The sequence below is a fragment of the Dermochelys coriacea genome, chromosome 1 (assembly GCF_009764565.3).
Source record: "Dermochelys coriacea isolate rDerCor1 chromosome 1, rDerCor1.pri.v4, whole genome shotgun sequence".
In the NCBI taxonomy this organism is placed as follows: Eukaryota; Metazoa; Chordata; order Testudines; family Dermochelyidae; genus Dermochelys; species Dermochelys coriacea.
The window spans coordinates 161,723,142-161,748,722 of NC_050068.2; the positions used below are offsets into that span (position 1 = coordinate 161,723,142).

Below are 25,581 nucleotides of genomic sequence, written 5' to 3' on the forward strand. Positions count from 1 at the left end.
AGTTACAAACTGACTGGTCAACCACACACATGGATACAATCTGGGGGGCAGGGAAGGCTCCTCCTCAGAGGTGAGGAGTGGTGGGGGTCCCATTCCACTTGCCCTCCCCCCAGATTTATGCAAGCACCAAGCTGCACAGGGCTTGCTCTGCTTGGCCTGCCAGGGGCACGGTGGCTCTGTTGTTCCCATGTTGCCCCCTCCTGCACATTTCCAGATCGCTTGGCCCCTTTCCTAGCAAGCTGGGCCCTGGAAGTTCACGTGTGTCAATAATGATCAAATAAAGTTAAAAGACAGGCAGAAATGGCCCTTTTAAAAAGTGAAATACTCAAATGGAAGAAGTACAAGACTTAGAAAAGATTAATAATTTGACAGCTGCCCACAAAGTTATTTCACATGTAGTTCCATAAATTAATCCACTTCAAAACTAAGTGCAGACTAATGATCCATAAAGCTTCAGTAGATTTTGCTCTATAGTGGCACAAAAAGCATCATCTCATAAAAAAGCTAAGGCCAATTTTTTTTTTAAAAAAAACCTATACTGATATGGATTGTCTCAGCAAACTGGAAGGCAGCTTTTTGTACCATTATGGGGTAAAGTAGGGTTTTGATTTCTAAATTCAGTGTCTACCCACCAAAACCCCTTGGGGCTGAAAGTACTATGTAGATGACATTATTTCAGAAATGAATCAAGTTTTCCTTGCATTACTCTACAGTGAAATCAGATAAAAGATCAAGAACACAGGGAAAGAATAGTACTAATTTTAGTTTCCCCATCTATAAAATCGGGATAACGCTATCTCCTTTGGTAATGTTTCTCAGATCTAAAGATGAAAACTATCAAAACCCCATTTTGACCAGAGAGATTGGGCAAAGTTCAGGGCCTTGTGGGTTGTTTCTGTTAGAAGGAGAAATTGATGGAGTCAGGTATCCTTGATGCAATTATATCTATTTATTTTCCTGAACACAAGAGGAATCAAATAGGAAACTGTTTGCTCAAAGCTCCAAGCACCTCAGCCCAAAAGCACTCAGCATTTCTCAGAGCCACGTTCCCAGTGCCTGTTAAGGCTGCCTCTGGTGCTTCCTTGCTCCTCTAGTCTTTCTGCTGTTTCTCTGAGGCATTCAGATGTACACAGCTCCACCAATCAATGCCTTAGCCCCAGCATTTGTTATATCCATCCCCCTGGGCCACATAATTCAGCTTCTGCTCAAGTTTTAATATATGCCTGTGTTTTCGGTGGCACGCCCCTATTGTTTCACCTATGTCATTACATAAAAATGTTTAATGGCTTCTTTATATTTATCATGAATGAAAGGCAGCTATTACACCCACAAATTTCAACAAGGTTTAATCCAACCCATAACAATACTATGTAAGAATGAAGCAGCACTGAGAAGCAGCATTAAGAGATCAGTATGCAGAGTGCAGAAAAAGATGATATTTAAGGAAAGGGAAGGAGAGAGAGGAGAAAACGGTTTTCATGTGGTGCAAAATTCAATGGCAAGCCTCTAACTGGATTAACTATTCAGAAAAAGATTAAAAACAAAAACTATCCAGGGAAGTTGTGTACACAGTGCCCAATACAATGGGGCCCCCATACTGACTGGGTCGTCTGACTACAGAATACAAATTAACAAAAACATAAAAGAGGCCAGTGACCAAACAAACAGCATCAAACCTTTCTGGTTATTTTCAAAGCTCACTCACTAGAAATGCTACAATATAATAAGATGTGAGCTGAAAGGACATTCTAGGGACTAACAAGCAATTGAACTAAACAAGCACAGGTGTGCAAGAAAACTGCATTTGTTTTGTCCAACAGCCCAAAACTCACCATTTATAAACTGTAGAATGCCCTAAGTTTTCAGTCACATTATTTGACCACAATTAATGAGGGCAGTCTTGACAAAAAACTGTATACATTACATATAAATGCTCTGTTTGTCAAACAGTCTGGAAAATACCTAAGAGTTAATATAGATTTAAATCAGCAAGAGAATTACCATTTAAATGAATATTAGTTTTACACAGTAAAATTCTTCCGGTGGTGGTGAGAAAGAACAGTTACTGACCCTACAGTAATGGCTGATCTCCTACAGTTCAAGTTGATATGGGTGTGGATCCCACTGTAGGTGCACATGTGCCTAATGCACATGAGATTGGAGGTTCTTGTGGTTTTTGTTTTAAAAGTAGTAGTCTGTTTTGGGGCTGCGCTTGCGCCATATGCCTCCGTGTGCTCCCAAGCATGGACATAAGGAAGGGGCAGCTGTGACCCGCCTTTCATTTTCTTGCCATTTGAAACCCATGTTTAGATGAGGACTCTGAAAAGGAGGGGGATTGAAGGCAGGTTATGGGACTCGCACTGACAACAGCAAAGAACCAGTTACTGTAGGGTAAGTAATCGTTTTTTTCGGCTGCATCAGTCAAACAGTACTTAGCAGCCATGTCCCATGCCAAGTTCAAAGCATAATGTTTGACAAAGGTGAGTTGGTTTTTCCATCTCACTGCTTTGCAGATTTCTGATCTAGGCATATTCCTGAAGCATGTGACTAATACTGCTGGAGCTCTGGTGGAGTGAGACTTAGCATCTCTCCCACCAAATACACCAGCCAGCTGGTAACAGAGAGAGATACTGTGTTATCCATTGCTCTGTGTAGAGATGGCCTGACCTTTAGAATGCCCAGCTATAGCCAGAAACATGGGGAGACAGTGTGAAGGGTCCTGTCAATGCAACAAAACAAAGTCCTGGACATGTCTAAATGTGTGTAACTTCTTTTTGCCCAGTGCAGACTGGAGTTTTGGGAAGGAGATGGGTAGATGGATAAGTTTAGATAAAATTCTGAGGACTACACTGGGGATGAATTTTGGTGAGGTCTTAGCACCACTTTATCCCCATGATATGGTCATTTAGGGAGGGTTAGCCATAAGTACTGGAAGCTTGCTACTTTTTCTGGCTGAAGTGATAGCTAACAGGAAGACTCTTCAGAGTGAGGTAACTGTACACAGCTCTCAAAGTGGATCAAAGGGAGCAGGCTCCATGAGTCTAAGGAGGACTGTGTTGAGGTCCCAGGTAGGAGCAGTTCTCTGACTAGTGAGTAAGTATGTAATAACCCTTTAAGGAACTCTGATACTGTTTATGAGAAAAAACTGAGCATGACTGCACGAGCAGATGGCATGCCAAAACTGTTGGGAGGTGAACCTTAATAGAACTGAACAAGAGACCAGCCTCCTTTAAATGCCATAAATAGTCAAGAATCTTTAGTATCAAGGCCTGAACTGAAACTAGACTATGTTGAGTGGCCCACATCAATAACCCCTTCCACTTAAGAGACAAATTTGTCTTTTTGGTAGATGTCTTCCTGCTCTGTATCAGGATTTCTTGGACCTTTTAAGGAGTAGTCCTTGTCCATGCTCCTCAACATCCGCGCTGTCAGATGCAATGAATTTAGATCTGGATGGAGTATCTGGCTGTGGTGCTGTGGGATCATGTCTAAGGAGGCTGAGAGCTAACTAGGCTGTTGAATTGACACTTGTAGAAGGTCCAGCAGCCAACACTGCCTTGGTCAGTAGCCAGCAATGAGGACAACTCTGACGCTGTCTTACTTAACTTCCGTTATTACCACGGGAAATCAGTGGGAAGGTATATAAAAGGCTTTAGAGGCTTTACTGCCAGTGCTGTTGCTGCAGAGGATTTCAGTGATATTGACATGGTTGGAGTCAAAGTTGCTAGTAAAGCTCTGCCTGTGCCATTTTTGCCTTCTTTCCACTGTCTGATTCCGGGTCTGATGTGCACTCGAGAGAATGCTGGTGAATCTGGCCTTGCTCTGGTAGTGATTATCACCTCTGTATCCAAACTGACCCACATGGATTACTCTAGCAGACGTAGCTTGAGCTAAGCATCCCTGGATTTGTGGGTCCTGGAGGAAAAGGCCTTGCACACAGAGCACATGACTGGGATGTGGCTTTCTCCTAGGCAGAAGAGGTTTTGTCCACCTTTGATGGAGATCAATCCCTCACAGGACAGGCACTGTTTGAATCCTGAAGGTTTGCAGTCTACCATGAGGTGTGACAGTTGTCACAAAGCACCTTGCCCTGCTGTACAGGGGAGTCACCGATAATCTTTTCTATTTTGGAACATCCAATTCCAAAGAATGTGAAGATGGCGATTTCTTTGAAGTTAGTTGAAAAAACAGTTTTATAGTCTCTGAAAAGAGTGCCAGATCAGACACTTGCTAGCTTCCAGCTCCTCCTAGTGGACAGTAAGAGGGAACTGCGGGAGGATCACTGCCACCCCTTCCTGCCCCCATATGAGGTGGCACAGACATGTTTATTTAAAAAATCTCCAATCTCAAATGCATGAAGCGCAAGCACACCTATAGTGGAATTCACATTGACAACACCTCAAAAAAGAACTTAGTGGTTTAATTTGCTTTCTATGAAACAAAAAATAAAAAGTTGCTAGCAGCTTTGAGATACTTACTGAGATGCTAGGAGGAGATTGAAGATCAGCAGCTTTCACTTTAGAGAGATCATTTAGCTGTGCACCATTTTTCACTAAGTGAATATTCTCTTCATACTGAGACTACAGAAAAAGACAAAGAATACCAAAACCAAATCAGCCTTTATATTATTCTACTTACACCAAAATAAGACCTCAAAGTACCAATTAACACTGTTACATTTTGAGAGAGACCAATCAAAGACCTCATACATAGAAATAAGACTACACAGAAGTTTGCTTTTCTTTTTGCTTTGTTAGTGTTTAGATTAAAAAATATGGCCATGGGAAGATACATTCATTAATTTTACAGATTTAGGATCTACTGGGAATATTTTTCTCCAACTGTGTACCACTACCAGTTGTTCAGCTTCCTAGGATTTTTTTCTTTTTGTAAACAGCCTCTTTATTTGTTTTCCATACCCCACCCCAAACATAAGAGAAGACTCATTATAAGGTATGTGGACTTGGTAAACTAATGAAAAAAGGTGGTCACATTTTTGGCCAATTCAGCAAGGATGCCTGCGTGAGCGAACACCTGGGCCCACACAAAGCCCCACTGAAATCAATCATGCTTCATTTAAAAGAACCCCACACGGACCTCTGCTGATTTCAGTGTGGCTCCATACAGACACAGGTTTGTATGCTTCATCGGGGCTCTTACAAATTATTCATTTAAGTAAATACATCAAGAGTAGCTATTTGAGATCTGTATTAAATAATTATGAAGGAAATATAACTCCAAATATTTATGATTGTTAAATTATTTTCAAACTAACAGTTTGCATCCATCTTTAAAACAGAGGATACATATATTGCTTTGCTTAACCTACTTGGCACATCACAATTCTACATTTGTAAGAAGAGATAATTAAGGAGGACTCTTATAATACAGGAAAATGTGTTTGGAAAACAGACTTACTTCTACTTTTTCCATCTCTTTCTTGATATTTGAAATAAATGTTTCCCAAGAATCAATCTGTGACTTCAACTGATGTAACACTGAAGTGGAACCACTGAAATATTTCAAATTTTTAGTTCAAAATCATGTGATAACTTGAGTTTGTAAGTGATTTTCCAACAGAGAAAACTGCTAACAAACCGTAATGTTCTCCTTCCGTTCCCAGGTAAATCAGAGCAGAAGACTTCAGTCATACAGAATTTTAACAAATTAAAGTATCAGTGTCTGTCTACTAATTTAACCCTTAGGAACTGGCCAGTCTTGGAAAGTAAGAAACTTCAAGCAACAGCCAGACTCCTAATGATACCCCAAGACCTGGAGAGGATGCTGTGCACGGAGGAGGAAGTCTCTTGGGTGGAGCCAATCCCAGCTCTGTCTCCTCACATGCAGAAACAGACCTCCACCATGCCCAACAGTTTTGCTCCATCTCCTACTTCTAGTCCTTCTCGCTTCCTCAGACCATCAGGCAGGAAAACGTGGACAGTTCTGTGCTGCATGAACCACCATGGCTAAACTAGAACAGGCATAGAGCTGGGAAGTCTTTTACTCTGAATTTTTCCCATGTTGGATAGTCAGAGATTGAATGCTAACAACCAAGAGAATATTCTTTACAATTGATGTAATTCACAAAGCTAATAAATGCCACTTCGCTTTCCTAAACTTTAAGAACTTAATTTTTCAGGTCTGTAAAATCTGATGCAAGGCATCAAAAATACATTCTTGGACAAAGCTTTAACATGGTGTTTGTACATTCTAAAAGATGTAGTTAGCTGTCTAAAAAACCATCTATGATGGTATTTATTTAAAGTCACCAATGCACCTGGCAATGTGAATACCTGTTACCTCTATTAGAAATGTACAGTTCTATTAAACAAATAAAAGGAAGTCTAAATTAGTGAGAGGATATAAAACAATATTAAAACCAGAAAACAGGAAGGTAAAAAGATTATATGCAATTACTGAATTTTCATGTTTGTAAACTGAATCTAGACTAAAATGTAATTCTAGATGAAATAGTGACAATGTTCTCTAGTTAGACTTATCTTATGTTTCTATTTCATAGTTGTTACACAAATTATAGTTTTGTATTAAATGCATACCTTCTTATTAACTTTAGCAATTTAAGATTGGCTTCTGCATTTGCAGCTATGCTTTGTAATTTGTATACTTCAGTGTTCTTCCAGTTTTCAAGTACGGACACCTAAAATTAAATTTACTGACTTAAAAGACATACAAGCATTTTCCTTAGCACAAGGAGTTAAAACTAAGTAATTATTAATCTAAATTCAGCCTCAATCTGGTCTTCAGTAAACATGCTGAGCTGTGGTTTTATGATGCAGTGAAATATATTTCTACTCAGGAAAGGCCTAGCTCTAAAATATCTCTGTAGTAAGATATTTCAAGCAGCGTTAAAATGCAGTGGCAGAATTGTGTGAGGAAACAATGACTCTTAGGTGGCTGCAAACAGTCTGCTGAGCATTAAAACGTTCATAAATAGTGAAACTCTTTCCATCCCCATCCTTTGAAAACAGATAACCTTGATATTGTGCATTATCTTTATGATTAAAAAGGTATTTATCTATTTCAAGGCAGCTATACTGGCTTCTAGCTCAACAAGAACCACCTTTTTTAAAACACACAACTTTGCAATCACAAGCAAATTTGACAATTCAAAACTTCCTTAAAAGAAGTATAGCATCTTTTTATTCAAGAAATCTGAGTTCAAAGCATTCTGAATATAGAAAAACATACAGGTTTTAGAGGAAATCACCTAAGAGAACTATTATGGACAGTCCAATTATTTACAAGATGCCAGTCTTTGAATGAAATATTCAAAGGGATCTGTGCGTTCTAATTCTACTAGAAATAGATGTGCCGATATTCCTAGTCAAGATCAGTCATTTTTTAATAATAAAAGGATAAATTCTTTTTTGTGAGTAATTCCCACTAATGGAAACTATGTGCATGTCAAAGGGATAAAATATTCTTTAATTGCAATTACCTTTTAATAGGAGACTTAACTTTTTAAAATTTTTCTGGCAATATATCACATTGACCCAAACATCCAACCCCTTCTAAAAATATATACACAGAACAAATACAATAGAACCTTGCTAAGTTGCAGTGTCTCAGAGACCCATGATGAATTAGCAACTAAGTGAACAAAAATATCCAGGAGAGCAAATCACAAAACATACTTTGCTGATTGAGCAAGTATAGTTTTAATTATTTATGTTAATACTTCTAAGCATACTATTAAATGTTGTGTGGGTGATTTTGTCACAGTAATGAAGTCATCATTAAGATGAGACCTCACCAGATCTCTCTATTAAATCTATTCTAAAAAGTGGGCAGATCAACCTTTTTTGTGGGGATTAGTGAAATGCAAAGAAGCAAGGTTCTAGTGTAGCATGTTTTACCTCTGCTGCAACAGCTCTTTTAATACACTCCTGGTAATTATCTTTGCTCTTTTTATTTAGCTCCTCCAGTTGTACTTTTTCATTGGCAAATTTATTACTGTGAAGTAAAATAAAATAAAATAAAAATGAAGATGTCAAAAAGAATACTGGGATGCCATCTACATTTGAACTATATTCCAAAAACTCTACAACAGACATTTGTTTCCTCTTCTTCAAAAATATGCATCACTGATAACATTATGTACATTACATGTAGACATGGATATTGGACTAATTATAGGACAGTGCTAACTCATCTTAAATATGGTGGGGCAGATACACTTACTATGAATAATTCTAAACCTACCACTTGTAGACTAAGAAACTAAGGACTAGTCTACACTGGCAATTCTAAAGTTCTCCCAGTGCTCTAAAAAAAACACCTCAACGATGGGCATAGCTCCCAGCGCTGGTGCACTGTCTACACTGGAGCTTTACAGCCCTGAAACTTGCTGCGCTCGGGGGGTGTTTTTTTACACCCTGAGTGAGAAAGTTGCAGTGCAGTAAATTGCCAGTGTAGACAAGCCCTGAGAGCAAGGCTACAGGATTGCTATAACTAGAACCAGTATGTGAGCTCCCCCTGCTGAACTACAGCAGCACTTAATTTCCCACAGCTGCTTTTCTATCAATGCTAATGCTGTTTCAGAGGAAGAGACAGGCTGACCAAATGCAGAATGAGAAAGGTGACCAAGACATGGTGTGGAGGAGAGATTTTTATTTTCCAGCTTCTAAAAGGAAAGTAGTTGAGCGAGTATGAAAGAGAGCTGCAGAGATATAAATGCAACACACGCACATACGTACAGATACATATGGTGGTGATATGCATTTGATAATCTGTGGAATCAACCCAAGTTGATTTCATAGATTTATATATTCTAAACCCGGAAAAGACCACTCTGATCATCTGGTCTGACATATTGCACAATACAGGCAATAGAACTTCCTTGAATTATTTCCTCTTTGAACTAGAGCATATCTTAAAGATCCAATCTTGATTAAAAAATTCCCAGCGAGGGAGAGTGCACCACAACCCTATTAAGATGTTCCAGCAGTTAATTACCTAACTGTTTTGTTTGTTTGTTTTTTAAAGCACCTTATTTCTAGTCTGAATTTGTCCAGCTTCAACTTCCTGCTGTTGGATCTTGTTATACTTTTCCCTGAGAAATTGAAAAGGCCTCTATTATCAAACTTCTGTTCCCCCTGTATGTACTTATAGACAGTAATCAAGTCACCTCTTAACCTTAATTTTGGTATGGTAAATAGATTAACTCCTTCAGTCTTTTGCTATAAAGCATATTTTCCAATCATTTAATCATTTTTGCAGCTCTTCTCTGAAACCTCTTCAGTTTTTTTTTTTTTTTTTTTAGCATTCTTCTTGAATTGTGGACATAATATTCCAGCAGCAGTTGCACCAGTGCTAAATATAGGGTAATATAACCTCTCTACTCCTACTGAACGTTCCCCTGTTTATACACCCAAGTATCATATTAGCCTTTCTGGCCACAGCATCACTCTGGGAGCTCATGTTCAGCTGATGATTTATTGTGACCTTCAAGTCATTTTTAGAATCACTGTTCCCAGAACAGAGTCCTCCATCCTGTAAGAAGGCCTGCATTTTTGTTCCTAGATATAAGAGTTTACATTTATTGATTTATCATGGCACCTTTAATTGCTTCACCTGCCCTCTAATCAATCTCCCCTTACGAGTACTACTGATATTCTAAATTCTGCACAGATTCAGTAGCCACACTTCTAGACATCAAGAATTTTTGGGGAAAGAGTAAAACATTTTTGTAACAAGAAGTTATAGAACAACTCAAGTGAAAGGTTTAAGGTCTAAGATCTCTTGATCATCAAGACTATAAATAAGATAGTGTGTCCTTCTTGGTGGTATAAGGCACTTCTTTCTAGCCCTGCTGCTGCATATTCTAAATTATGAGAAAATCCATTTAAAAAGTGTTTAAGAAGAGCAACAACCATAATGTCCCTAAGTATCTAGTATTTAGGTGATTTTCAGTAAAGCATGCTACTACAGTTTAGTTTTTTTTTAAAAAAAAAAGTAAGTTAGGTATTTTGCTTATTCTCAAAATAAGCCACTACCTATCAACTCAAATCTGATATTCATGATTCTTTATTATATCTAGTACAACAGACAACAGTGTTAGGATAAGAACACCAACCAATTAAGATATGTCAATAGTGCTTAGTGATGCAAGAATTGATTAAAAAAAAATTACCTGATCTCCAGGAATTTATCCAAATACACTGTATATTGCTTGTCCTTCTCATCAATGTTCCTCAAGTATCTACATGCATTATAAAAAAGGAAATCTATTAAGTCTGGCTTGAAAAATGTTTATTCAGCAACCACAATACAGTCTTCTATAACCTTAGTTGCACAAATACAGTTGACAAATAAGTCTATGCATTTGATTTATAGTTTTGTAGGTAGTTCATTTAGGATTTAATCTCTTAGTCCCACAAATTTGTTTTCTGCTAGATCAGCACTGTGAATTTGTAATTTGAATGTTATTTAAGATTATTTCAAGATGTGACCCAACCCATCTAGCAAGACAAAAGAAGGGTTAATTGATAAATATGCAAAAAGAAAACATCGCAAAAAATCCAAGGTTCAAAGTCTCCTGAGGTTGGTGGTCTACGTAAATAGAGAACAATAAAATTACAGGAAGATGTCAAAGCCAATCAGGGATATATCACTAAACCAGTGTCAATATACGTTTTGCAAGTTAAAAGAAAGCAATATTGAATGTGTTTACCTGCAAAAAAAAAAAAAAAAAAAAAGCAAGCATGTTTAAGCAGAAATGTATCTACCTTAATGAAAATTCAGTGATCCAACACCTACCTGAAAGACGTCTAAAAACCAGATGACTCAGTCAGTATTTATGAAGTGTTAAGACGATTGTTGGAAAGCATAATGAATTATTATAATACCACAACCAACCCTGAACAACTCATCCAATACATCACTAGTTTGAAAATTTCTTATTTGCTACTATTGCCAGTGCTCACTGAGTAGGGTGGATGGAGAGGAGTTGATTTAGTTAATGCCCTCTCATCCACAGCCAGAGAGCCCTGTTGCCAAAAAACCTCATAGCATGGGAATGATAGGAGACCCATGTAAGGGATGTGCACCCTTAATAATAAGGATCCCAATTCCATTGAGATTCTTTCAGGCTTCTGTTTTATAGGCCAGGATAAAAACACAGTAGGCATAAGGAAACACTTGTAGTTTCACACTGAATTGCAAAATCACTACTTCTGAATCTAATATCAAAACTACATGCTAATTAGATGCAACGATGGCATGAAGTCAGGTGTAACTATATCAAGAAATGGCAGAATCAAAACAGAAGGAAATCAATGTTATCTTTGGATTGCCCCAGAAATGTTCTGTTGCATGGCACAATGAACACAGAAAGTGAATGTGAAGTGTGAGCTAGAGCTGGGATCTGGCTGAGATGACTGTGTAGCGGGAATGGAGGAGGAGCACAGGAGTTGAGGGAATAGAATATGGACTCAGTGATGGTGAGGGAAGAGAGAAAAAGTTCAAAAGCATTGGAAAATTAGGGGGTGCTCAAGGAAGTGCAAAGGAAAAACACAATACTGAAGATGGTAGTCTGAGATGGGAAACAAGGTATTATATAACCTGGTTATGTAAATTATTCTGCACGCAGACCTACCAATATCAGTAGGGCTAATCGCAGAATAAGGTATGTGACTTTTAAGGGTGTCACACCCTAAGAAAACAAGTCTGGTCGCATGTATTCTAACTCCATACCTATTACCCAGCTATCAACCATCACCAATTTTGTAGATTTTTATCATCAGAACAATAATATAAATTATTCTACCATTCAGTTGTAATATACAGAATCAATATCTAAGGTTTATTTCTAGCCAACTAATATTTCAAGTATTTATATTGCTGCTCCCAGTTCTAAAATCATGCAAACAAAAAGTAATGTGCATCAGTTTTTAAAAGGGTCCCTTACATCTCATTGGTATCTGCAAGCTTTTTGGATGTATTCTTTGTTGCTTTTAATTTCTCTTGGTTTTCTTTTTTTTCTTGTTGCCATTTCTTAACTTCCATTTCTAAATCTTGGTGAAACCAATCCAGTTCTCTTTGTGTAATCTGGAGGCAGAAAATATTTAAGAAAATGTAGCTTCTTAAAAACATTTCTTTTAAAAATTACTAGAGTAAATTGTGGGGATTTTTTTCGATTGATACACCTCCTAGCAAATGCATCCTGATTAGAACACGTGTTCCAGCCAGTGTTTGATTCACATTCAGATGAAAATAAACAGGGCTACTCAGAACAAGTGAAAAACGCATTCTGTTGTTAAATCTAAGCTTTATTGTGATGATTACCACTTACATCTCAAATGCATTATTGATCAATAAGCTATCTAAAGCTAAGAGGGTTTTTTAAATAATTCCAATTGCTCTTTATCTGTTACCCTACATTGGGGTGTGCGTAAAAATTTTACCTTATTTTCTTCAACTCTTTTTTTTAACTGCTCTTCTAAAACACTCGTCTCATCTGAACTTCGGGACTGTAACTGTTCGTATTTTTCCTTTGCTTCCTTAAGTTGCTCTTGTAATACTTGATGCTCTTTTTCCATACGTAAAATATCTCCCTGAAATTTAGGTTATGAAAGAACTTTTGTTATAGAACTCAGTATCCTAGAGTAACAACATGAGTCCACAATACATTAATAGGAAAAGATTAATGTGAACTATGGTCCAAGATCTTAGAGAACTTTGTTGATAAAATGTTTAAAAGATTTTGAATTCAACTCAGGAAACAAATACTGATTCAGCACTGAACTAGCATGAACATCTGGAAGGTCTGTTCCCCCCTTGATGTGGGTTTAAAACTGCCATTTAACATTACAGGGAGTTAGATACTCCTATCAACTTGATTCTTCTATATCCCAGAATGGAGGGATGTAATCATGCTCAGAATTGTTGGAAAGGAAGAATTACAAAATTCACCACTGAAATGGACTCTAATGGTTGGGTAACCAGAGAACCTGAGTTCCAAAACTGCCACTTCTTTTTCATTTAAACTCTATGAATCTGACACTATGACATACTAAAAAGCAGGTCCTAACAGTATGGATGGGGGGGGGGTACCAAACAAACCCCAAAGGTCACTAAAATTCTCTGTCATTTTCAGCCAGATTCACTACTAAACTTTTGGGGGATGCTTTTTATCTCAAGCTCCTCTTGATCTATATAAACGGAAAGTTTTAATAGTTTTGAAGTAGTTTTGGTGATTTAAGCACTCGTCCCACAAACAAAAAAAATCCCATAATCATAGATTTTTAAGTTTTACTACTAAGTGACTAATTTGTTGAGTTTTACTAGCGAGATACTAAATTAAATTACACTGTGCACTTCTCGTTGGGACCTTAACCCTTCCTTATCTAATTAGCAAAGACTTTCAAAATATTTGCTAAATAAAAATACATGTACTTACTTGTTGAGTTTCAAATGGATAAAAAGGCATGGTATTAGCATCCCTATCTGCTAATTCCTGATTTACCTAGAATTCAAAAAACCACTAGTTATTTAAATAAAAAAAAAATTATATCCCATCTACACTTGCAACCAGTCCCTTAAAAGTTTTGTAGTGTAGATGGGCCTAACTTAAAGCCACATTAACACCTCTCTTAGATCATGAGTAGTTCCCATTTACCAGACTTGAAGGAACCATCTTGAGGATAACAATATTGTAAATGAGTTCCCTAAAATGGTTGCATGTGTAAGTGAATGCAGGATATTTGGTTGAACTTTCTCCACTCTCAGGTCAACAGACAGACAGATATTCATGTTATGTTTAAAGAGCAACCCCTTCCCTCAGATTCCTTAAAAAGAAGCTTGAGTGAGCAAGCAGAGTTTCTCCGAAAGCTCAGGGCAGGATTTTCAAAAGTGTTTATGACTGGCCTCCAGCTTTTACTGAAGACAGAGGGAGTTTTACCATGGACTTTGATGAGAACAGAGTTAGGCCAACACTGAATGCTTTGAAAATATCACTCTCAGAGTTCAAAAAACAAATTATTACCATGAATAATATGAAATGCCCGAAAATACAGCTTAATTATAAATTTGCATTTGATAATCTGTAGCACAGACAGCTCTAAAAAAGTTAGCCTCACTAGGGACAGTGGCCATAATGGAATTCAACATCAGCAAGCTATAAAAATTGTTATATTACTTTAATAGTACTTTATTAATCTGACACTGGACTTCAAACATTGCCTGTTCCACTAATGAGGTGATGTTTCCAGGTGAGATGTCTATTACTTGAAGTAGTTTCCGACATGCAAATTTTATGTGGAAGTTTTTTTTTTTCAAATGCCTTATTTGAAGCAACAAATGTTTGGGTTTTCTTTTCTTTGTTTTATCTCCATTAACTTTCAGAGTCCCTAAGAAATCCCTAATACTGAGACAACAGTTACTAAAAGTATGGTGCAGTTGCATTTCCCACCGTATCAAAGTCTTAAAAGTTTACTTCTGCTGATCTTGCAATGACTTAAATATGGCACCACTGAAAAAATATATAAATATTAGGCACACGAGGGGTTCTTTTTTGTAAGTGTTTCATTATATGCAGGTGTTAGTTTGAAAACTGTTTTCCAAATGGAAAAACAAGGGAGAACAATCTGATTTTCTTCCCTTTGGTTTGAAGAGAAATGAAGGCACATTTTTATTTAATTTATTTACGAAAAATAGGCAAACCCAAAATTTGTATAATACCTTCTCATTCCTATACAAATATCTGCCTTTTTGCACTAACATAACCAACTGATATAAATATAATTGTGAAAACATTATTGAAGAGGTGCTGAGGAGCCATAAAGGGGCCAATCCCGCAAACACTTAGCTTAAAGTACAATGCTTGTTAGTATCTGCAGGACTGGATCCCAAAACAGTAAGTCAAATTTAGTTTTAGCTGTATTTTATAAAATAGTTTAAAATACATACACATTTAAATTGTCATCTTATGTTAATGTACAGTAAATTCAAGATTTCAGAATATCTATGTAATTACTAGTCCACTGTGAGCTAACATCTCATTTACTACGTATCAATTTAAACAACCACTGAAATAAAAAAACAAGTTAAAGAACAAGAACCTTCCCCAACCTATAAGATAAATTTTATACTGACTTGTGTAACTCCTCCCCTTTAGTGTAAATTTTAGGCATAAAAAAAACCTCGATGTCCCTTTAAACTATTAAAGGGACAAATGTGAATGAGCTGCAAAAAGTGGTTGTGTCTGCACTGACAGCCCTAGAGAATTAAGTGTTCTATTTATCAAGTAATAACAGGAAAGGAAATTTAATGCATTACTAGTCAAAGATCCTTAAAAGATTCTCTTCCTTTTAATTTCTTACCTGAATAGCTATCATCCTTGTAAGTGGAATGCTTTTCACTACTGGTATATTTTTATTCTCAAATTCCATCTTAACAGCAGATATATCATATTTTTTAACTTCCTTAATATTGCTCATACCCTGGTCAAGATTATCTTCGTAAGAGCTGTAGTCTGACTTCACCAATACATACTGAGGGTCCTGGTATGTTTGTATTTGACTTGGTATATGATTGCCAGATATGTACTCTCTGTCTGATATTATTGTTTTATCAATATCAAGAGGAGCTTCAGAATCAGCATATATATAACTAGGTTGCCCAGTAACATCTGGAATAGGAGGTAATTGAGAAATCATTGAGAACGTTCTTTCATTTTCATAACCTGAGGAAACCTTAGTCAGAGGTATATCATGATTATCAGAAATAGAGGAGTGCAGCAATACATTTGAAAAAGATAGTGATTCTTCTATGGTATCAATACTCTGACTAGGGAGAGAATGCATTGAAATATAAGAAATATGTGAGGAATATCCCATGACTGAATAATCTGGAGTTTCACAGTTTTCTACTGTAGTATTAGTAGAAATTGGCATATAAGGTTTAATATAAGACACTGGTTTGAATTCTTTAGCAGCTGGGTTTAACTGTAGTTTGCTCTTGGAATTTCCATGAATATTTTGACAGGCTATGTGATTTTCCTCTTCACTTCTAGTATCTTCCTCAGTCTCTGTATTTTCCTTAAGCAGAACGGCATGCTTCATCAAGCCAATAAGATCATTCATCATAACAAAATGAAGGGATTCCAGAAGGAAAGGTTTCAGACCACCTGCATCTTCCACAATCTTACGAGCTTCTGCAGGGAAATGTTCATATTCTCCAACTAACAATTTATCATCAATTTCCATGGGACCATGTTCCTCCAAGATCTGAGAGAAATATCTTGAAAAAAACCAAACAGTTATACTCATTAATCCAAGCATTTTTCATTTCACTTTTTAGTCATACTTGATATTTACATTAATGTTTTAACAGTAATTTCTACAAAGACAAATAGCATTAGTAATGTATTAAGAAACTTTTGAAATCAATTTTTTTTTCAGATCACTTATCTTAAGTGATCACTCTCCTTACAGTGTGTATGATAAACCCATTGTTTCATGTTCTCTGTGTGTGTGTATATAAATCTCTCCTCTGTTTTTTCCACCAAATGCATCCGATGAAGTGAGCTGTAGCTCACGAAAGCTTATGCTCTAATAAATTTGTTAGTCTCTAAGGTGCCACAAGTACTCCTTTTCTTTTTGCGAATACAGACTAACACGGCTGCTACTCTGAAACCTAGACAAAGTATCACTACAGAAAACATTGGGGTGATATTAAATAGAAACTAAGATAGCTATTTTAAGTAAGGCCAAGTCAAGTGAACATGAAAGGGAGAACAATGAAAATAAACCTTATGAAATGAAAACATGTAGGAAATACAGGATTCTCTAAGATTTCTGATGGAGTGTTATACAAGTTAGGTACCTTCAATGAAACACGTCAGTGAGGAATATGCTGATTAAAGGACATTTTGTCATTTTTTAAAGAATAAAACCGCTCTCACTACTTCACCAAACACCAACAAAAAGCTCCCATCCACACTCCCAACACTATGCAGAAATAATACAGCTAAGGCAGTAACTGTAATCACTAGAGAAAGATCTGAGTGTGTGTCTAATGTTTCAACTTGTGCACGACAGTAATTTCTCTACAATAGCCTGCAAAGTTCCACTGCTCAGAATAGAAACTAAAAAACAGAACCACAACACAGTATTCAGCTATTCAGCAAATAAACTCCAGACTAGAGACACTGGGGGTAATCTACATTTGTGGGTAAAGTAGACAAAACACACACTGTCCAATAAATTAGACTTACAATTTGATGTTATCATTGAATTAGAGGTTCTAACTCTAAATTTTTTTATAATTTGATTGTGGCAATGAGCTATTAAGACAAAGACACCCATCTTTAAAACTGGTCATTCTGAGTTACCCTCCCTAGACACCCTAAACACAAACCATCTCTCTACCATCACCACTGCTCTGTTGTGGGTGTTTTGTGTTGTTTTAAAGAACCTACTGCTTTTACTTAACTTTTAAGGTTACCCTCCCAAAAAATTACTGAAAAATGTTCTTTTTTAGGGGTTTGGTTTCCTCTGAGCATTTAACAGCAATTTGTAGACAGTCATTTTATTGTTTCACCTGTCCATGGAGATCTTTAACACAGCAATAGAAAAGATAAAACAACATTTAGAATTTATGGAAATGTTACTAACAAACCACAAAATTTGTCAGGACAACTCAAGGGGGAGGGTGCAATAACAAAACTAGCTGAAAATATATTTTTTGCAAATTGGCTAGATTTCAAGTTGACAACATCAGTGTGAGACATAGTCAACTAATCTTACTGTAGTTTTAATTTCTGCTGGAAATACTAAATAAGGAAAGAGTGTGTCCATTCCGATCCCTGTGAATTATTCCTTGATAACACAGCTGCCATTTTTATAGTAAAGCAAATTAGATTTAAATTTAAGTTCGTGTGCCAACAACAGAGACAGACATCTCAGGAAATTAGTAATAGTATCAAAATCTTCCATGTCTAAGTCACTTGTTCAGTCTTAACCAAGGGTTCACAGAAACATGGTGGAATAGTAGTCATGACTGGACTACAAGTATTGAAGGGTATGTGCTGTTTAGGAAAGACAGAAACAAAGGTAAAGGTGGTGGAGTAGCATTGTATATCAATGATGAGGTAGAATGTAAAGAAATAAGAAGCGATGCAATGGATAAGACAGAGTCCATCTGGGCAAAAATTACATTGGGGAAGATAACTAGTAATGACTCTCCTACGATAGTGCTTGGGGTGTGCTATAGACCTCCGAGATCTAATTTGGATATGGATAGAGCCCTTTTTAATGTTTTTAATAAAGTAAATACTAATGGAAACTGCGTGATCATGGGAGACTTTAACTTCCCAGATATAGACTGGAGGACCAGTGCTAGTAATAATAATAGGGCTCAGATTTTCCTAGATGCGATAGCTGATGGATTCCTTCATCAAGTAGTTGCTGAACCGACTAGAGGGGATGCCATTTTAGATTTAATTTTGGTGAGTAGCGAGGACCCCATAGAAGAAATGGTTGTAGGGGATAATCTTGGCTCAAGTGATCATGAGCTAATTCAGTTCAAACTGAACGGAAGAATTAACAAAAATAAATCTGCAACTAGAGTTTTTGATTTCAAAAGGGCTGACTTTCAAAAATTAAGGAAATTAGTTAGGGATTGGACTGAAGAACTTATGGATCTAAAGGTAGAGGAGGCCTGGGATTACTTTAAATCAAAGCTGCAGAACCTATCAGAAGCCTGTATCCCAAGAAAGGGGAAAAAATTCATAGGAAGGAATTGTAGACCAAGCTAGATGAGCAAGCATCTTAGAGAGGTGATTAAGAAAAAGCAGAAAGCATACAGGGAGTGGAAGATGGGAGGGATCAGCAAGGAAAGCTACCTTATTGAGGTCAGAACATGTAGGGATAAAGTGAGTCAGGCTAAAAGTCGAGTAGAGTTGGACCTTGCAAAAGGAATTAAAACCAACAGTAAAAGGTTCTATAGCCATATAAATAAGAAGAAAACTAAGAAAGAAGAAGTGTGGCCGCTAAACATTGAGGATGGAGTGGAGGTTGAAGATAATCTAGGCATGGCCCAATATCTAAACAAATACTTTGCCTCAGTCTTTAATAAGGCTAAAGAGGATCTTAGGGATAATGGTAGTATGACAAATGGGAATGAGGATATGGAGGTAGATATTACCATATCTGAGGTAGAAGCGAAACTCAAACAGCTTAATGGGACTAAATCGGGGGGCCCAGATAATCTTCATCCAAGAATATTAAAGGAATTGGCACCTGAAATTGCAAGCCCATTAGCAAGAATTTTTAATGAATCTGTAAACTCAGGAGTAGTACCGAATGATTGGAGAATTGCTAATATAGTTCCTATTTTTAAGAAAGGAAAAAAAAGTGATCCGGGTAACTACAGGCCAGTTAGTTTGACATCTGTAGTATGCAAGGTCCTGGAAAAAATTTTGAAGGAGAAAGTAGTTAAGGACATTGAAGTCAATGGTAAATGGGACAAAATACAACATGGTTTTACAAAAGGTAGATCATGCCAAACCAACCTAATCTCCTTTTTTGAAAAAGTAACAGATTTTTTAGATATAGGAAATGCAGTGGATCTAATTTACCTAGATTTCAGTAAGGCATTTGATACCATGCCACATGGGGAATTATTAGTTAAATTGGAGAAGATGGGGATCAATATGAACATCAAAAGGTGGATAAGGAATTGGTTAAAGGGGAGACTGCAACGGGTCCTACTGAAAGGCGAACTGTCAGGTTGGAGGGAGATTACCAGTGGAGTTCCTCAGGGATCGGTTTTGGGACCAATCTTATTTAATCTTTTTATTACTGACCTTGCACAAAAAGTGGGAGTGTGCTAATAAAGTTTGCAGATGATACAAAGCTGGGAGATATTGCCAATTCGGAGAAGGATCGGGATATTATACAGGAGGATCTGGATGACCTTGTAAATTGGAGTAATAGTAATAGGATGAAATTTAATAGTGAGAAGTGTAAGGTTATGCATTTAGGGATTAATAACAAGAATTTTAGTTATAAGTTGGGGACGCATCAATTAGAAGTAACGGAAGAGGAGAAGGACCTTGGAGTATTGGTTGATCATAGGATGACTATGAGCTGCCAATGTGATATGGCTGTGAAAAAAGCTAATGTGGTTTTGGGATGCATCAGGAGAGGCATTTCCAGTAGAGATAAGGAGGTTTTAGTACCATTATACAAGGCACTGGTGAGACCTCACCTAGAATACTGTGTGCAGTTCTGGTCTCCCATGTTTAAAAAGGATGAATTCAAACTGGAGCAGGTACAGAGAAGGGCTACTAGGATGATCCGAGGAATGGAAAACTTGTCTTATGAAAGGAGACTTAAGGAGCTTGGCTTGTTTAGCCTAACTAAAAGAAGGTTGAGGGGAGATATGATTGCTCTCTATAAATATATTAGAGGGATAAATACAGGAGAGGGAGAGGAATTACTTCAGCTCAGCACCAATGTGGACACAAGAACAAATGGGTATAAACTGGCCACCAGGAAGTTTAGACTTGAAATTAGACGAAGGTTTCTAACCATCAGAGGAGTGAAGTTTTGGAATAGCCTTCCAAGGGAAGCAGTGGGGGCAAAAGATCGATCTGGTTTTAAGATTCTACTTGATAAGTTTATGGAGGAGATGGTATGATGGGATAATGTGATTTTGGTAAGTAACTGATCTTTAAATATTCAGGGTAAATAGGACTAATCCCCTGAGATGGGATATTAGATGGATGGGATCCCAGTTACCCAGGAAAGAATTTTCTGTAGTATCTGGCTGGTGAATCTTGCCCATATGCTCAGGGTTTAGCTGATGGCCATATTTGGGGTCCAGAAGGAATTTTCCTCCAGGGCAGATTGGAGAGGCCCTGGAGGTTTTTCGCCTTCCTCTGTAGCATGGGGCCACTTGAGGAAGGCTTCTCTGCTCCTTGAAGTCTTTAAACCACGATTTGAGGACTTCAATAGCTCAGACATAGGTGAGGTTTTTCGTAGGAGTGGGTGGGTGAGATTCTGTGGCTGCGCTGTGCAGGAGGTCGGACTAGATGATCAGAATGGTCCCTTTTGACCTTAGTGTCTATGAATCTATGAAATCAAGTATTACCAACTGCCAGCTATCCCATGGCCTCTGTGAAATAAAACTGGTCATCTCTGTTCAGTTCCCAGCAGACTGATGTCCACATCAAACCCAATACCACCACAATTTTTACATAGAGACCTTTTAACTCAAAGTTGAAGCATATTAGAGGAAGAGGATGTTAGAACAGATGCTATTATCAGCAAAACAGTTCAATTCTGCCTCAAAGGCTGTCAATCTCCCAGGAACAACCTCCACCTTTCCTCTGATGGAATTTCTTGTTCCCTTTCAGCATAAATCAGCATTTATTTGTATTCTTCAAAAGTCTGAGGTATTAGCTATTATCAATTACACTCTAAATTTAGATTTTAGGATGTTTTATTCATGTCTACCGGTTCAGCATTTCTTCCTTCAGAAAATACTGTAGATTAAATCTCAAATGGATGATGCAGAATTTATCTTCATATAAGCTGGAAAATTCACCCAATTATTTTTTTCTTTAAAAAAAAAAAGGACAAATATTTGAAATGACTGAACAGAGAATTTTACACCTACTCATATAAACTTTCACATGTTGGGTCTGGGTTATTATCCAAAAGTCTCTGATAATTGTTACTGTCTGAAACATTGTCATACAGAGCTTCAAATTCTTCCACTTGATCACGAAGATATTCTGGAATTATGAAAGGCTCACCAGGATTCATAAAACTTCTGTTGGGAAGAGAAATCTTATGATTTAAACAAAACAAAAAACAGACCTTGGTTTACTGGACTCATCCAATTGACTAATGCACAGGACCCAAGATCATTTGATTAAACTAATTTTAAAATTTTTAATAGTAATGTTAAGAGTCACTTTGTACCTCTAAGCAACACCCTGAGAGTCTGAATTTCTTGGTGTCAGCATTCTTTTTTTTTTAGGCTAACTACAAAGCCTTTGTAACGATTTTTTTTACCCTTAAATTACTTATAAGTACCCTCAACTCAACTTTCATCTTAATACATTTTTTGGTCTGATATCTGTTTACGGTATAAATCCTTCCTGGCAGGGACTGTATCTTTTCCTCGTAGTGTAAAACAGCACACTCTGGGGTGCTATACAAAAACAATAATAAAGCTGCTGCTGGTACTCACAATGTATTTTCTTCGGGAAATATATTGTCTTCTTCTCGGGTTGCTGCACCAACCCCACCAGATAGTACTAAAATAGGCTAAATTAAAAAAAATTACAATTTTTTACTTTGCCACAGTATATAAAATTCAAGTATCTACAAGATAGTGATCCACCATCAGGAATGTAAGTGACTTATTTATATCAAATCCTGTTTTAGTTTGACATGTATTCAGATGCCCTATAATGAATTATGAAATTTGACCACTGTGATTATAACAAAAGCTAGAGGACTCTGATTAAGCCTGCCCAAAAATCCTTCCAGAATTAAATGATCGTCTGTTCTTCAGAACTAGTTGTAGAGAGCAGGAAAGGGACATTAAACCCCAAATGACTTTTCACTTTTTGTTCATCTAAATCCTATGACATCTTTCTATCTTTTCATTAACTCTCAAATGTAATCTATGGTCCCTATTCTACAAATATTTAGGCACTTAATTTCATGCATTAGGAAAATTCCCACTGAAGTTTTTAGAGGGTAGGGACCAAAATATTTATTGATTTATATTCTGTGCCTCAACGGGCTTTTTCTGTTAACCTGCTCCTTTACATTTGTTACCTTTTAAGTTAAATAATTTTACCTACGTTTTTCATTCACTCCTAAGTTTCATTTTTTTTGCTTTGTCATTAAGAACAATTTTCATTAACTTCACATATCTATAACTTTAGATAACCCTATCTAATACTAATAATAAGTGAAAGATTTTTAACTTTTATTTTACTATAGTTTCAAAGTCAGCTGAAAACAAAGAAAATTCTTTTTGAGGCTCCTTCTTAGCAATGTATCCTCACTAAATTCAGGCCCTGAAAAGCAGAACTACGGACCGATAGGTAACAGCTTCCACATCACAGAAGTCAGAAACAGGACATTATTCCTTAGTTATCTATTAACCAATATTTGACAGGGTATCTAGTAATGGATTTGTTTTTTCCCCCTGAGGTTTTAAGGGCCTACTTTCTGCTTTTTCAGTTATTAATATGTCCCATAAACACAATCAGAAGAACAAGAGGAAGACTTTCCCTATGTAAATATTGTTACAGATACACCTTCTCACAACGGGATCTTCCTCCCAGTCCCAGTCATATTCACCTTGTTGATTATGATACATGAAGTTGCTGGACTGATAAAAAGCTCCTGTGCCAAATCTGATTTGTATTTCCAGTGTGAACTGGAGCCAAAAAGTCTATTTCAGCACCCAAGTAATCACAGTAGATTGTGTTCTCTATCTCTACGGTACTGAATTCCTCCTCCCCTTCCCCCTCACTCCTGTATTGAAGTGTGTATCAGTACACTGCAAGGAAATTGTTGGAAATGCTGATGTGGTCAGAACCATAGTTGTTTGTGAAACTATAACTATATTGCCTTTTGCTTTCTGTTACTACAAATTTTGAATACTACTTTAATTGCTACTTACAACATTAACCGTACCTTCATATTTTCTATCTAGGGACTTCTCTTTAACTTAACTTCAAGAATATTTCTCAACATGCTGTTTTGGAAAATACCCAGTTTTAGATTTTTAAATACTTCAAATTCCAATTTTTAGTAAAAAATGCTTATTTCTATTCAATACAATTATTACATACCCTTGATTCTTTTGTCTTCTTCTTCCTATTTTTGTTTTTAACTTTGATACCATTAGTCTAAAACAGAAATATAAAGTCAATAGCTACTCATTAAGGAGAAGTTACCATGTGTTTCTTACACTAATACACACAGTTCTTCAATTAAAACTCTATTGTTTGGAATAATAATTTACAGAGTATAACAAGCAGTGGTTTGGGGGTTTTTTCAGTTCTGGAAACCCACATGGAAAAATCATTTGGCAAGTCTTGTATTTAGACTGTTCCACTCACATGAATTCTGCGTTTTCCTCATTCTCCACTTTTATTATAGGGAACATGGGTTTTAAAAAGAGAATTGACAATTTTTCTGTTTCTGCTCCTTGTTCCCCACATGAAGCAACGATTCTGTTCTGTGACAACTTCTGTAACAGTACACTGTGATGTCACAAACACCACAACTTCATGTAGAGAATAAGCATCAGAAAGAGGGCAACTGTTGACCATCTTGTTCACATGAAACATACCTCTATGTGATAAGTGAGGGAGGGAATTAGGAATTATCTTCACATATTGTTAACAGGGACTGTGAACTGAACTGACTGAAAGATTATTTCCTCTCCAATTTTTTTCTAATAAGGTATATCTTCTCAATTTATGTTTAACATTGACGTTTAATTTCCAACAATTATTTGTGGCAAACTGTAGTGATCTTATGTCATTAGCTTACTTTGGTATATAAATAATACACCAAAAACACAAATATTTTAATACAACAACATTTACATTTCCCTGAAACTGGAAGATAGCACATCGTTCCACATTCCATTGACAACTGCATTCATTAACCTTGTCAAAACACCCATTCTGTGTATCAAAAGTCAACTGTATTGCATAGGTGGAGTAATTAGCAAGCAGAAAAGACAAATTTTCAATCAGAATGCTTCAAACACATGAGCACCATTGACAAATGCAGATTCTGTTATTTCACTTGGCAGAAAGATATAACTAAAGTGGTATGGTAGCAAACCAGTAAGATACGATTCAGAATGATGGACAGCAAAGAAGGCTTTAAGTATTTTTTTAAAATCATAGTTGTACTCTGAAAAGTGACTGTAAAAATGTCAACGTGTAGTTCTCAGTTTGTCTCAAATGGCCTGAGCAAATATGCTGAGGTTCTTAATAAAAATAATTTTTGCAATTACTAGTCTTGCAAGCTCAACTTACGATCTGATAGTCAAGTTGGCTTCTTTTCCTGTCACTTACCATTTTGAAGTGTATAATACATGAAGTGGTCAGAGTTAATGCTGGTTGTTGTCAATGTTACTACAAATAACACACATGCAAAAAGACCCCGAGTTCAATTTCGGATTCAAAGCTGGCAGTTAGAAAGAAAAAAAAACAAAAACAAAAAAGAAACAAAAATCCAACAACTGTCTTTTACCCGTAAAGTGGTAAATTTATCTGACCCACCAGCACCATGTTATTTTTACAGTCATACTTTTCACATCAAAACTACGCATTAGTATTAAGTACTGTTTCTAAAGCCTAGCAAAACACATAAATAAATAAATAAAGTGTGTGTGTGTGGGGGGGAGAATTACATTTGCCAAGTCACATTTTTCCTTGTAAAACAAAGTCATAGATAGCTGGATTCTTCCCCACCCCCAATAAAGAGAAAACAGAAGAAAAGTTGTTTGGCCAAAATGCAAGCAAATGCAATGCGGTGCTGAAAGATTTAAAAAAAGAAAAAGAAA

At 36.7% G+C, this 25,581-nt stretch overlaps 1 protein-coding gene across 22 annotated transcripts in view; it reads right to left on the reverse strand.

The window, feature by feature from the left end:
• TTC3 (tetratricopeptide repeat domain 3) overlaps positions 1-25,581 on the reverse strand; it is a 148,014-nt gene that overhangs the window by 15,756 nt on the left and 106,677 nt on the right. For 15 of the 22 annotated variants that reach the window (XR_006278693.1, XM_043507493.1, XM_038387967.2 and 12 more), the window contains 12 exons: positions 23,849-23,905; positions 22,225-22,301; positions 21,646-21,801; positions 15,342-16,260; positions 13,421-13,486; positions 12,426-12,575; positions 11,930-12,069; positions 10,154-10,222; positions 7,878-7,974; positions 6,558-6,658; positions 5,419-5,512; positions 4,479-4,580 (listed from right to left, as the gene is read on the reverse strand). Coding sequence is in view for 20 of the 22 variants with exons in the window: in XM_043507493.1 (XP_043363428.1) it covers positions 4,479-4,580; positions 5,419-5,512; positions 6,558-6,658; positions 7,878-7,974; positions 10,154-10,222; positions 11,930-12,069; positions 12,426-12,575; positions 13,421-13,486; positions 15,342-16,260; positions 21,646-21,801; positions 22,225-22,301; positions 23,849-23,905 (2,028 nt within the window). In the remaining 2 variants the exon portion in view is untranslated. The remainder of the gene's footprint in view (positions 1-4,478; positions 4,581-5,418; positions 5,513-6,557; positions 6,659-7,877; positions 7,975-10,153; positions 10,223-11,929; positions 12,070-12,425; positions 12,576-13,420; positions 13,487-15,341; positions 16,261-21,645; positions 21,802-22,224; positions 22,302-23,848; positions 23,906-25,581) is intronic. The other 7 variants (XM_038387962.2, XM_043507531.1, XR_006278695.1 and 4 more) reach the window with 6 other exon arrangements.